The following is an 11,772-nucleotide window of genomic DNA, read 5'->3' on the forward strand; positions in this document are numbered from 1 at the left end:
CTGGAATAGTTCCTGACCTCGAAACCCAGGAACTGAACGGGCCGTTATAGTACACTCGATGTGGCTGTGTTTAGTTGGATGAAATTTGGGATTTTGGTTACCGTAGCACTTTCATTTTTATTTGACAATTAGTATTCAATCATGGACTAATTAGGCTCAAAACGTTCGTCTCGCGATTTCCAACCAAACTGTGCAATTAATTTTTTTCGTCTACATTTAATATTCCATACGCGTATCATAAGATTCGATGTAATAGCTGGAACTAAGGCAGTAGCAACACGATGGAAAGTACGTCTCGCTCCCAACGCAAAATCGATAGTTTCTTCCCAAGCAAGGGGCGATCGTTTCTCGTTTCATGCTATTCTCTCGTCTTTCTTCATTAATTTCGTAGACACGTCATCCATGTCATTCAATTCTATGGTACGGATCATAGTAAAGTAGAAACGACTAGAGCAACCGCGTTGGGACTGCCTTAACCACTTGCTGCTCGTTGTCTCCCGACAGGACCACGACGCCACGCCCACCAAAATGCCGAATCCCAGCCGTCCATCCCGGCCAAAACCACGTAGAACCAACGGCCCAGATCGAACCAACAACCCCCTTCTCGTCCCCTTCGCGACGAAGCATCATCCTCCATTCCTCCCCTCGCTCGCGGTCTCACACGAGCTGCTTCTCCCCTGGAAAAACCGATTAAAAAACAAAAATAAAAAAAATAAAAACACACCCGTAAAGTAATTAAACCAAACACGCGTTGCCACCGACCGATCAGGCGACCCCCCTCCTCGACGAAATCCACCACCGCGGCCGGGGCCTCCCAGATCTCGCCGGAGGCAGCGGCAGCGGCGGCGGTGGGGGCCGATGGCGCTCAACATGAAGACCCTGACGCAGGCGCTGGCGAAGGCGTCGGCGGTGATCGAGAAGACGGTGTCCACGACGGTGCAGGAGGTGACGGGCCCGCGCCCGCTGCAGGACTACGAGCTGCTGGACCAGGCCGGGTCCGGCGGGCCGGGGCTCGCGTGGCGGATCTACACGGCGCGGCCGCGGGACGGCGCCCCCTCGGCGCCCTACCCCGTCGTCTCCGTCTGGGTGCTCGACAAGCGCGCCCTCGCCGAGGCGCGGGCGCGGGCGGGGCTGTCGAAGGCGGCCGAGGACGCCTTCCTCGACCTCGTCCGCGCCGACGCGGCGCGGCTCGTCCGCCTGCGCCACCCGGGCGTGCTCCACGTCGTGCAGGCGCTAGACGAGACCAAGGCCGCCATGGCCATGGCCACCGAACCTGTCTTCGCCTCCGTAGCTAACGCGCTTGGGTGCCTTGACAACGTCGGCAAGGTGCCCAAGGAGCTCAAGGGCATGGTACGACTTTGACATCTCGTGTTTTTGTTTTAACTCTGCCTGTCAGTGTATATACTACCTAGCATCGACCTTAGGCAATTTAATTTACTGCTAGGAAGGCTACAAGACTGAAGGATAAAAGTTTTTTCATGTTTTCTTGTTACTTGTTGCTACTGCATTCAAAACTGGCTAACAAGTTTAAGGTGATTAGTGTTGGTATGGGAGTGGAAAACTGGCGATTGTTTCTAGTTTTAGCTGTTCATGCCATTATTGATTAGCAAATGTCATAGAATTACAGAGGCATGATCTAAGAAGATATCGTTTATGTTTCTAATGCAGCATTTGGCAGTGTCACATCCATAAAACCTGCAAAATGAGTATAGTTTTTGTACTTCTAAAATTTTGCAACTAACCTTCCTTAAAAAATGGCATCCTTGTTGGACCGATGTATCAAAACTTGTAATTTTTCCTGGGAGTTTACATGGTTCTTTTGCTTCCTAAGTTATACACCACTGATTTGTAAAAATCTTCTGAGATTATCTAATCTCACTTGTTACCTACTGGCGTTTGGTAGGACTTGAGATAATCAGAATTGTATCCAAACATGAGGTTTGACTGAGATTCTTGCGATTTTCGACTGTAAAACTTCTATTTTACTATCTGGTATCCTGTGGAGTTGGAACTTCTCAGGTCATATAAGTGGTTAATGGGGCCTGTAGATTATATGTTCCTTGTATTTCTGTGTATCAAGTGGTGCCTTAGTCATGACAATTGTTTGTATAGCCAAATTATGATCACATCTTTCAATCCAGCAATTTGCTAATTTCTTTTTTGCGTTTCAGGAAATGGGGCTACTTGAGATTAAACATGGACTGCTACAAGTTGCGGAGACGTTGGATTTTCTTCATAACAATGCTCATCTTGCCCATCGAGCTATATCGCCTGAGGTTACTATGCATGACCATTCTTCTGCCTTATAATTTTCTGCTTGTTCTTTTTCTGTTATTGATATAATTGATTTGCTCTGTCCTTTTCCTATTACAATCCTAAAGTTTTTGTGTTCTCTTGTGATTTTAACGTAGTTATTCTGCCTTGCCGCCGTCCCCCTTGGTGATCCTAAGGTCACTCTGTGATTTAGGCTTGCTATGTAGTATATGATGCTTTTTTTTTTGTACTTGCACTTAGTTGCTGAAAAACTCAATGCTTTGTTGGAGATAATTTTTTTCCTTGAATTGCAATTTCGTTTGTTCACTATATATGGAGCCTTGTAATGTATGTTGCTCTCTGAACTGATGGTTTAGCACCACATGGTATCTAATATATCTGCAAATGAATCTGCATAATACCTAATGAGTTCGATGTTACTTGCTTGTTATCCATTACGCCAACATTTGAGTTCTACACTAGTGTACTGTACTGATCTTACTTCTTTTTCAGACGGTCTTTATAACTTCTAATGGATCTTGGAAGCTTGGTGGGTTTGGTTTTGCTCTTTCGGTTGATCAAGCCACAGGTGGTTTGACTTCATCACAGCTATTCCATTATTCGGTTAGTAAGTAATCTACATTTAGTTTGTCATTTTGGTGGCTTTAATTTGCAGATTCTTTTACCATATTTTGAGAACATTGACTAATCTGTATTGTCCCTTTGAAGCTTGCTGTAGCAGAAAATATTCCACCGAATTTATATGGTTCAAATTTATTTCTAAACTGTCAGGTAGTTCTGCATGATAAATATTTTTTCTGGCATAGAGTTTCTTCTAGACATGAACTGATCTTTTCGTATCAACTTTAAAAATATACCACTACTGTCATGTGGCGATTGCGTGTAGCACATTGCTACTGCTGGGATTTTTAACTGCATATACAATGTGCACCACAAACCTATGCTAGTCATTATTAGACCGCTCCATGGTTAAGTTATTAATGGACAACTAAGCATATTTAGTGCTTCATTATACCCATGGCTCAGTGCTTTAGTGACATCTTCTGTGATTGGTGACTTTATGATCTGTTTCGTGAACCCTGCTTGTTTTTGCATTCCAATGCTCTGAACTGTTGCCAATTTATCTGCTTGGTTTCTTTCTAGGACTATGATGTCGAGGATACAGCTTTACCTCTTCAACCATCGTTGAACTATACTGCACCAGAATTGGTCCGAAGTGGAGATTCTAAAGTTGGCTCTGCTTGCGACATGTTTAGCTTTGGATGTCTAGCTTACCATCTGGTTGCTCGTAGACCACTTCTGGACTGCCATAACAATGTTAAAATGGTATGTTTTAAAATCTGATCGATGGCATTTACCCAATATAGATTTGTTCTTTTAGCATCAATGGTCTGAACTGTATATTTTACACTTTCTCCACTTCAGTTTTGCAAGTAGACCATCTTGTTCGGGTTGTATCCACATTCTACAGCACCTATTCTGATGTTTCCCCCTATTCTTGCAGTACATGAATGCCTTGACATATTTAACAAGTGAAGCCTTTTCTAATATTCCTTCTGATTTGGTATCGGATTTGCAAAGGATGCTATCGATGGATGCAGTATCGCGTCCTAGTGCTATGGCCTTTACAGGTGTGTTAACACCTTTCTTTCCCTCATTTAAGGGAAAATCAACGGAGATTTTGTGTCGCCCACTGGTGGGGTAAATCATGACCACCACTGATAAGTTTCACGAAATGATTTTTAAAATGCTACCTTTTCTGCAGGTTCTCCTTTCTTCCGGGATGATACGAGGTTGCGCGCTCTTCGTTTCCTTGATCATTTGCTTGTATGTATTTGTTATTCCCCTTTAGTTTATTTTCCTGGATAAGTCCAAAGGTTGCAATCTGGTGTGCTTCTTTGCTGTCTGAAAATCACCTTTGACTAGATTGTTGAGTTATAGCTGTCAACACAGCAGCAAGAATCTTGCCTTCTTGACTAGAGAATGAAACGACACAATTTGGTACCTAAAAATGGTTCTAATTTTTAATATACCATTCCTTTCAGGAGAGAGATAATATGCAGAAGACAGAGTTTTTGAAGGCATTATCAGATATGTGGAAGGATTTCGATTCCCGAGTTCTTCGATATAAAGTATGTTCAGTACTGAAATCCATTCTGTCTTCTTCCGATCAATGCTACCCCCATGTGTCTACTCTCTGTGAGCATCATTTTGTTATGTATCACTTCATTGAAGCTACTGAAACCTGCATATGTCAAATTAAACTGATACAGCTACCCAGATCCCATAATGTTTGGTTGCTATCGCCATCAGCATGTGGTACTCCCTGTATGGAGAGTTGGAAATAAATAAAAGAATATCTAAACCTCAATTTCTAGATCTTAAATTTGTCACAAATATGAATCAATTCTCTGGTTGACCCATTCTGACATTGTGATTCTGTTTTTTTCCTGTTTGTTCCTTTCAAATTGTTTTGTCTAGGAAAAAGAACAGCCTTGTATTTATTTGATCCATTGGTTATTTCAAAGCTGACTCACACTTTGCAACCAGGTTCTTCCTCCTCTTTGTGCTGAGTTACGCAACATGGTTATGCAGCCAATGATTTTGCCTATGGTTCTAACGATAGCAGAATCTCAGGTTATTTCTGCTGTTTCTCATTTGTACCATTTTAATGCATGAATAGAGTTTCTGTCCATTCAAAGAGTATTATGGAATCCCATCCTTGTATCTGTTTTTGAAGGGCAGGCCTGGTGCAGTGGTGAGAGCTGTCTCACTGAGTCACCAGGTCATGGGTTCGAAGCAGCCTCTCCGCAGATTTGCGGGGGGAAGGCTTGCCTCGGTTTTTCCCTTCCCCAGACCCCACTCATGTGGGAGCCTCCGGCACTGGGTCTGCCCCTTTTTTTTATCCTTGTATCTGTTTTTAACGCTAGTGCTTTCCATGTCAAATATGCATCACTGTAGTAAAGTTCTAAGTCCTAACTACATGTGGTTTATGTCATTCTATGTGCAAGATCCACAAGTAGAATTGAATACTAGGGTTTTTTTTTAAGCAAATGCATTTCAGGATATTTTATGTACTGACCTTTTTTATGTGACTATTCTGAAAAGGCGGTTACTTTTGGCTCTTTTACAGGATAAAGGGGATTTTGAACTCGCAACACTGCCTGCGCTTGTTCCAGTGTTTACTTCAGCATCAGGTGAAACTCTACTTCTGCTTGTGAAGCATGCAGATCTCATCATTAACAAGGTAATTAGGGTTACTTGTGAAATATCGATAGACTACATTATTCCTTTGTGTTATCTATGGGGCCGTTTGGGAGAGCTCCAGCTCCAGCTTCTTCGAAGAGAATCACTCCCAACCAGCCAAACGCTCAAAATGCCAACTGATTCAGGTGGGCATCGGCAAAGAATCACTTCTCCATTTACACTACGAGTTGGGAGCTAAAAAAAACTGCTTCACCCTGCTCCCTGTTATATTCTAGTGGGGATCAGCAAAGAATCAATTCTCATCAGCTCCACACCCTGCTCCCTCCAAGGAATCCAATGGAATCACTCCATCGAAAAATCAAGGAGCGGAGCTGAAGAATCAGGGAGCAGAGCTCTCCCAAATGGGGCCTATGTGACTGAATGGAATGGTGCCCTTAATCCACAAATGATTATTATTAACATGTAGTTTAATTAGTTTTTTTTTTTTTGCATGGTGCTTTGTGACCAGGATATTTGTCTTCTGCAGGCCACACAGGAACATTTGATATCACATGTTCTTCCAATGTTGGTCCGGGCTTATGATGACAATGATCCCCGGTTACAGGAAGAAGTTCTGCGTCGAACAGTAGCACTGTCTCGTCAACTTGACACCAAGGTTACTGTTTTGCTATACTAAAGAATGAAGATTAATCATTTGATTGACCAGTACAAAAATGATAGCCCTTTTTTTAAGACTGTTTGAACTCACTTGACCAATGGGTTACAGTGTATGTGCAAGGCATGCATGTTATGTGATCATGTAATAAATTTTTTCTTGTGCAGCTAGTCAAACAGGCTGTGTTTCCTCGTGTGCATGGATTAGCTCTAAAGACCACAGTTGCTGCGGTATGCACAGTATATACTATAGTCTATTATATTTGGCAATGTACTTATTATCTGTAATCATATGAACACACATTAAAGCATTGGAATACCGCAAACTTTTATAAAATGGAATGCTACTGCCTCTTTTGTGTTCTAGCAGGCTCATACGAGAAAAGCAAAGGATAGGAACCCTTTAACACTGAATGCTTGTTTTCTTATGTTATTATGAACTTTCATGCTGTTTGTTACTTTCCTGTGTCTCTGGTCTGCTCTTATACCAATATATCTTACTGATGGCCGGTGGCCCTAAGTTTAGTAATGCTGCATAATAGGTGTTTATTGAAGTAGTAGTGCTTTACATTTTGTTTTTTCTCAAGTAATATTAGCAACATGTAGTTTACCAATGCATAGTGATGTTTTAGTTGACCTTAATTATAATTCATTCTTGTTGAACAAGATTGACATTTTAGAATTCCATTGTTGCATTGTTCTCTCTCTCACACACACACGTTTTCTCTATCTACTCGTTTTGCAAATATTTGATGTTTTTTTCTTATGTAGTGCTGTACTTGTGAGCTCCTGCCTCACTGTTAGAAATACATCATTCTGTACTTTGTACTGTAACTTATCTTATGTTCTTAATTGTTCCTGCATTATAGGTGCGTGTGAATGCATTGCGCTGTTTAGGAGATCTTGTGCCATCCCTGGACAAAGAAGGTATACTGGGTATCTTGGAGACTGTTAGGCGTTGCACAGCTGTTGACCATACAGCGCCAACTCTTATGTGCACACTTGGTGTTGCTAATGCAATCTATAAACAAGTTAGTCTTGTCTTCTTGACATGTTCTTTTTTACCATTGCTTAATTATGAGCGGTTTTTTCCCATGCCATTTACCTCAGTAATACTCAATTTACTCTCTTGTCATTGATCCAGTGCGGTGTTGAGTTTGCTGCGGAATATGTGATTCCTCTCATCTTCCCATTGCTAACAGCACATCAACTGAATGTACAACAATTTGCCAAGTATATGCTTTTTGTCAAGGACATTACAAGGTATCATTTATCCTTGCATCGCTCTCCACATGTCCATCAATATGTCAACTAAACTACTACCTATTTCTACAGCAAGATTGAAGAGAAGCGTGGTGTGACTGTTACAGATAATGGGAACACAGAGGTAAAAGCGTCACCTTCATTGGCAAATGGGTTCCATTCTGAACCTATGTCAGGACAAATACCAGCTGCAAAGAGCAGCCCTGCATGGGATGAAGACTGGGGTCCTAGTAAGAAAACCGGTGTTCCATCTCTCTCAGTTGATTCTAGTGCACAAACAAAGCAACCCTCAGTAGACCCTTTTGACTTCAGTACTCAAACAAAGCAATCCACAACACTCCCCTTTGATTTGAGCACCCAAGCAAAGCAGCCATCATTAGTTTCTCAGGTTACAGCGGCTACAATCCCACCTGCGCAACCACAACCATCACTACAATCTCTTGTGCCCAGTTCAGGACCTCAAACTTCTGGCTCATGTGTCCCTGTTGACATTGAGTGGCCTCCTCGAAGAAGCTCGTCATCCGACTTCAATGCACCCTTGTCTATTAGCAAGGAGAATGATTCTGGAAGGTTGTCTAGCGATGGACTTGATGATATTGATCCTTTTGCTGATTGGCCCCCAAAACCTAGCAACGTTACTAGCATTTCAGCAACCGAGCATCGACCAAGCACAAATCAAAATATTTCTGGATTTGGCTCAGGTAACATAGGGTTTGGTGGCAGCGGGAATTCTATAGGGCAAATGAAAAGCAACCAAATGAGCTGGTCAAACACGTCTAATCTAATGGGCATGAACTCAACTGGCAGCTATTTGAATCAGGGTAATGCAGCTCTAGGTTTTGGAAATCCAATTGGAGGATTGAGCACAGGTCTCTCCAATCCAAGTAGTTCCAGTACAGGTCTGAGCATGATGCAACCAAAATCTGATTTTGGATCACTGTCCATGTCGGCCAACAATGCCGCACATGGCCCACCCAGACTTGCCCCTCCTCCATCCACTTCAGTTGGAAGAGGGCGTGGTAGAAATCAGGGACAGTCAGCACTCTCCCGAGCATCAAGGCCGCCTCATTCCAACTCGTCATCAGGACAACAACCTATCCTGGATTTACTTTAGTAACAGAGGCTTGCCGCTGTTTTTTCTGTTCCGATTGTCAATGTGTACATCTTCAAACCTTTGTAAGGTGAGCGTCATACTGTTCTTTTGGACATGCATGTGGCGAAAGCATATCTATTTTGTTCATTTTGAAGCTGGATGACCTTGGTTTATAGTCTGAAGGAATTCTACTTCGGGGAAATCGGGATCTTGCAGAGGTTACCTTTTCACATGCTCCCACTTAGGGTTTTGATTTGAGCATTGAGGCCATCTTCATATTGGTGACAGAAGAAATGTTGTGTATATTTCTGTCCAAACTCGGCTGTAGCTTGTAGAGTTGATGAATATAGTTGACATGTTTATCTGGGCTGTGAAGTTTTGAATGTTTACATTGTACCACAATGTTTATAATGGGCCTTATAGGTGCACCTTGCTCATGTACTCTATGCTCCCCCAACATCATGTAATTCATTAGTCAAGGCCCGTGTTGTGTACGTAGTCTGTTGAATTAAGGCCTATCTGCTATTCTGCTTCTATTTTGTTTGGAGAAACCGTTGCTGGTACAAGCACATCTGTTATGAATGATATCCCACAACTGTTTGAAGTTGATCTTCATCCTTGGCCTTTTCCCTTCACCATTTCTAGCTGATTAAACAAACTTGGTCCCGTTTGCCTTTATCCAGCATGATATATTTGGTAATGCTGACAAAAGCCATATATATTCCTATCCTTGGTTGGATTCTTGTGTCCCAAATCTCTGATGTTGACCTTGTAAAGAGCTGGGGTCCAACTGCAGTGGTCATAACACCCGTGCATGCGCTGGACAACACCGATCGAGCATTTTGGATTCGATACACGGTCCTACAGCCCTGTGTGTGTACCACTAGCTCGCTTGCAGTGTACCATGATGGATGATGCGTTTCTGCTTGGATGGCGCATGCATAGCAGGAACATTTGCAGTTGATGAGCGCCAGATCAGTTGCTCAGGGAAAATTGAATGGCGACCTGGACATCACCGTGCGTACTTCCTCCGTCTCAAAATAGAAGTCATTCTTGTTTTTCCGAGAAGTCAATATTTTTCAACTTTAACCACTTATATATAAAAGAATATTAATATTTATAATACATAATTAATATTATTAGATATATCATTGAATATACTTTCATAATAAACTTATTTGGAGATATAAATGTTACATATTTTCTACAAAGCTAGTCAAATATGAGAAAGTTTGATCTGCACGCATCCCATAACTACCTCTATTTTGGGACGGAGGGAGTACGTATCATGAGACGAAGTCAGAAGCATGCAGGTAGTGTCCCTGTTTTGTCTAGAATTTTTTTTAAAATTTTAACACTTTTTGAAAACTAATTTTAAATCTAACACTGTCTGTTTTTTTAAAATTAACACTTTTGGCCGCGCCTATTGCCATGGCGTGACCAAAAGCCTGTGCCGCGCTATGCATAGTGGCGCGGCAGTGGGTTGACGTGGCGATGATCGGAATCGCTGACCGATGACGTGGCTGGGCTTGCCGCGCCACTGATCTTGGCGCGGCAGTGTCGCGCCCTGATCCATGGCGCGGCAGAGCCGAATAAAACCCCTGCTGCCAGTTCCCCCCTGCCCGAGCAGCAAGACCGCCTACCCGCGCCTGGCCGCCGCGCCCGCCGCCCGCTCGACCCTCCGTTGCCGTCTCCCTCCCTTCCATTCCATTCCTCGGCCGCCTCCCTCCCTCCTCGTCCTCGTTCAAGGTAATGACACACTTTTGATTTTCGTTTGAATGGTGGATAGGATATTATGAATGGGAGTTAAGGTTAGGAGGAAAAATATGTTTGGGAACTATGGGCTAGGGTTTGAATGAAGATATTAGTTTGATTTTGTCAATGTTAAGGTTAATTATTTAGTTAGAAGTATGTTTACCATGCATATTTTTGTTGCTATAAGTGTTGATTATATTATTTGAGTTGCAATGCAAATGATTATATTTTACATTAATTTGCGTTGTTTTGAACCGTTTTATTAGATGGAAGACATTTTTTGGGAGCAATTGTGGTGAAAACGGGGTCGTCCTAGAGAATTGTACCCCGACGAGTCTAGCAAAGATGCCCCCGTCCCTCCTGAACTTTCTGTCCCTAACTGTGACTGTGGTCGTCCGGCCAACGTATTTCAATCGAGACATCCAGACACAGGGGCTCGTTGCTTCTACACATGTAGTCGTTTTAATGTAAGTAATTGTTTCCGTATGTTTTGTTTTCTTCATTTGTATTACTAGGTTACTAATATTTTGTTGAAATTTTGTTGTGTAGGCCCATGAGAGATGTTTTTTCTTTCAGTGGATCGACGGTGCATACAAGTTTGACCCTAGGTACCTCCTTTTCGATGATTGGTGGAGAGGGCGACATCCACGAGAGCACTTCAAGCGGTGGGTTTCACCTCCTCCTAACCCCCCTCCAATGATGGCTAAGGAGAAGCACTTAGCCGTAGTTAGACGACTCGAGGAACCTCCTCTGTACAATTGCGGAGATCGAGCTGTGATAAACCCTGAGAATACGTTAGAGTTTATGTGTCTAAACAAGCATGAAGTAAGCGCGAAGTGTATGTGTTGAAATATTGAGCTATATGTGTTCATGTACTAATGTCACATTTTTTAGATGTATTCAATGGCGAAGTGTCGTTTCAATAAATGGTTGTATGGTCCTAAGAACAAATGGCCCGAAGAACCTCCAAAGGCAAAGCAAAAGAAGAAAGAAAAGTTAATTTGCAAAGCACCTCCAGTCAAGTACGAATATGGTGTTAAATCCAACTACGGTCTAGTCCCTTCGGAGCTTGGAATAGGCCATTATTGCGGCCATATGGTTGACTATAATGAGGTTGGTTATTTTTGTGGTAACCATGAAATCGTATTTTGTTTCTTTTGCTAAGACATATATGATATAATTTTTCGTTTGAACAGAGCACTAGGAAATGCAGGTGGGAATGTTATGATGGTCAAGCTAAGTTCTTGGATGAACTGAAGGGGAAGCAAGTAATTGCATGGAAGAGGGGATATGGACCTGACTACATCAACCTTTTCGTTAAACATCACAAAGACAAGATGCGTGAGTTTGCTAGACAGCGCGGTATTTGTAACCCGATCGACGTTGGGCTTGACAAATGGGGATTGGAGAGACGGATGACGTTACAGGAGGAGAGGGCAAGGAAGGAGGCAAGGGAGGAGACAAGAGTACAGATGCAGGTCTTGAACGAGCATGTTGTTGCATTATGTGCCGGTGAGTGTTTGAAA

At 42.6% G+C, this 11,772-nt stretch overlaps 1 protein-coding gene across 2 annotated transcripts; it reads left to right on the plus strand.

Annotated features, from left to right (window-relative positions):
- Positions 1-670: 670 nt before the first annotated feature.
- Positions 671-9,106, plus strand: LOC136456232 (SCY1-like protein 2 A). Of its 2 annotated transcripts, XR_010759384.1 has the most exons (15): positions 671-1,350; positions 2,172-2,276; positions 2,767-2,877; positions 3,418-3,600; positions 3,779-3,905; positions 4,040-4,101; positions 4,320-4,406; positions 4,825-4,911; positions 5,408-5,521; positions 6,008-6,136; positions 6,304-6,366; positions 7,005-7,166; positions 7,280-7,398; positions 7,471-8,579; positions 8,668-9,106. XR_010759384.1 is itself a non-coding variant. In XM_066456026.1 (14 exons), exons 1-14 carry the CDS (start codon positions 859-861, stop codon positions 8,510-8,512), a joined length of 2,883 nt encoding a protein of 960 aa, XP_066312123.1. In that variant the 5' UTR covers positions 671-858; the 3' UTR covers positions 8,513-9,106. The 2 variants fall into 2 exon arrangements, 1 of the variants encoding a protein (XP_066312123.1); XM_066456026.1 differs by having other exon boundaries at positions 7,471-9,106.
- The last annotated feature ends 2,666 nt before the right edge of the window (positions 9,107-11,772 follow it).

The sequence above is a fragment of the Miscanthus floridulus genome, chromosome 6 (assembly GCF_019320115.1).
Source record: "Miscanthus floridulus cultivar M001 chromosome 6, ASM1932011v1, whole genome shotgun sequence".
Classification (NCBI taxonomy): domain Eukaryota; kingdom Viridiplantae; phylum Streptophyta; class Magnoliopsida; order Poales; family Poaceae; genus Miscanthus; species Miscanthus floridulus.

Coding starts and splice junctions, on each gene's coding strand:
- LOC136456232 (XM_066456026.1), top strand. CDS start 859: ATGGCGCTCAACATGAAGACCCTGACGCAGGCGCTGGCGAAGGCGTCG. Junction 6,137..6,303: donor CTCGTCAACTTGACACCAAG/GTTACTGTTTTG, acceptor TTTCTTGTGCAG/CTAGTCAAACAGGCTGTGTT. Junction 6,367..7,004: donor TAAAGACCACAGTTGCTGCG/GTATGCACAGTA, acceptor CCTGCATTATAG/GTGCGTGTGAATGCATTGCG.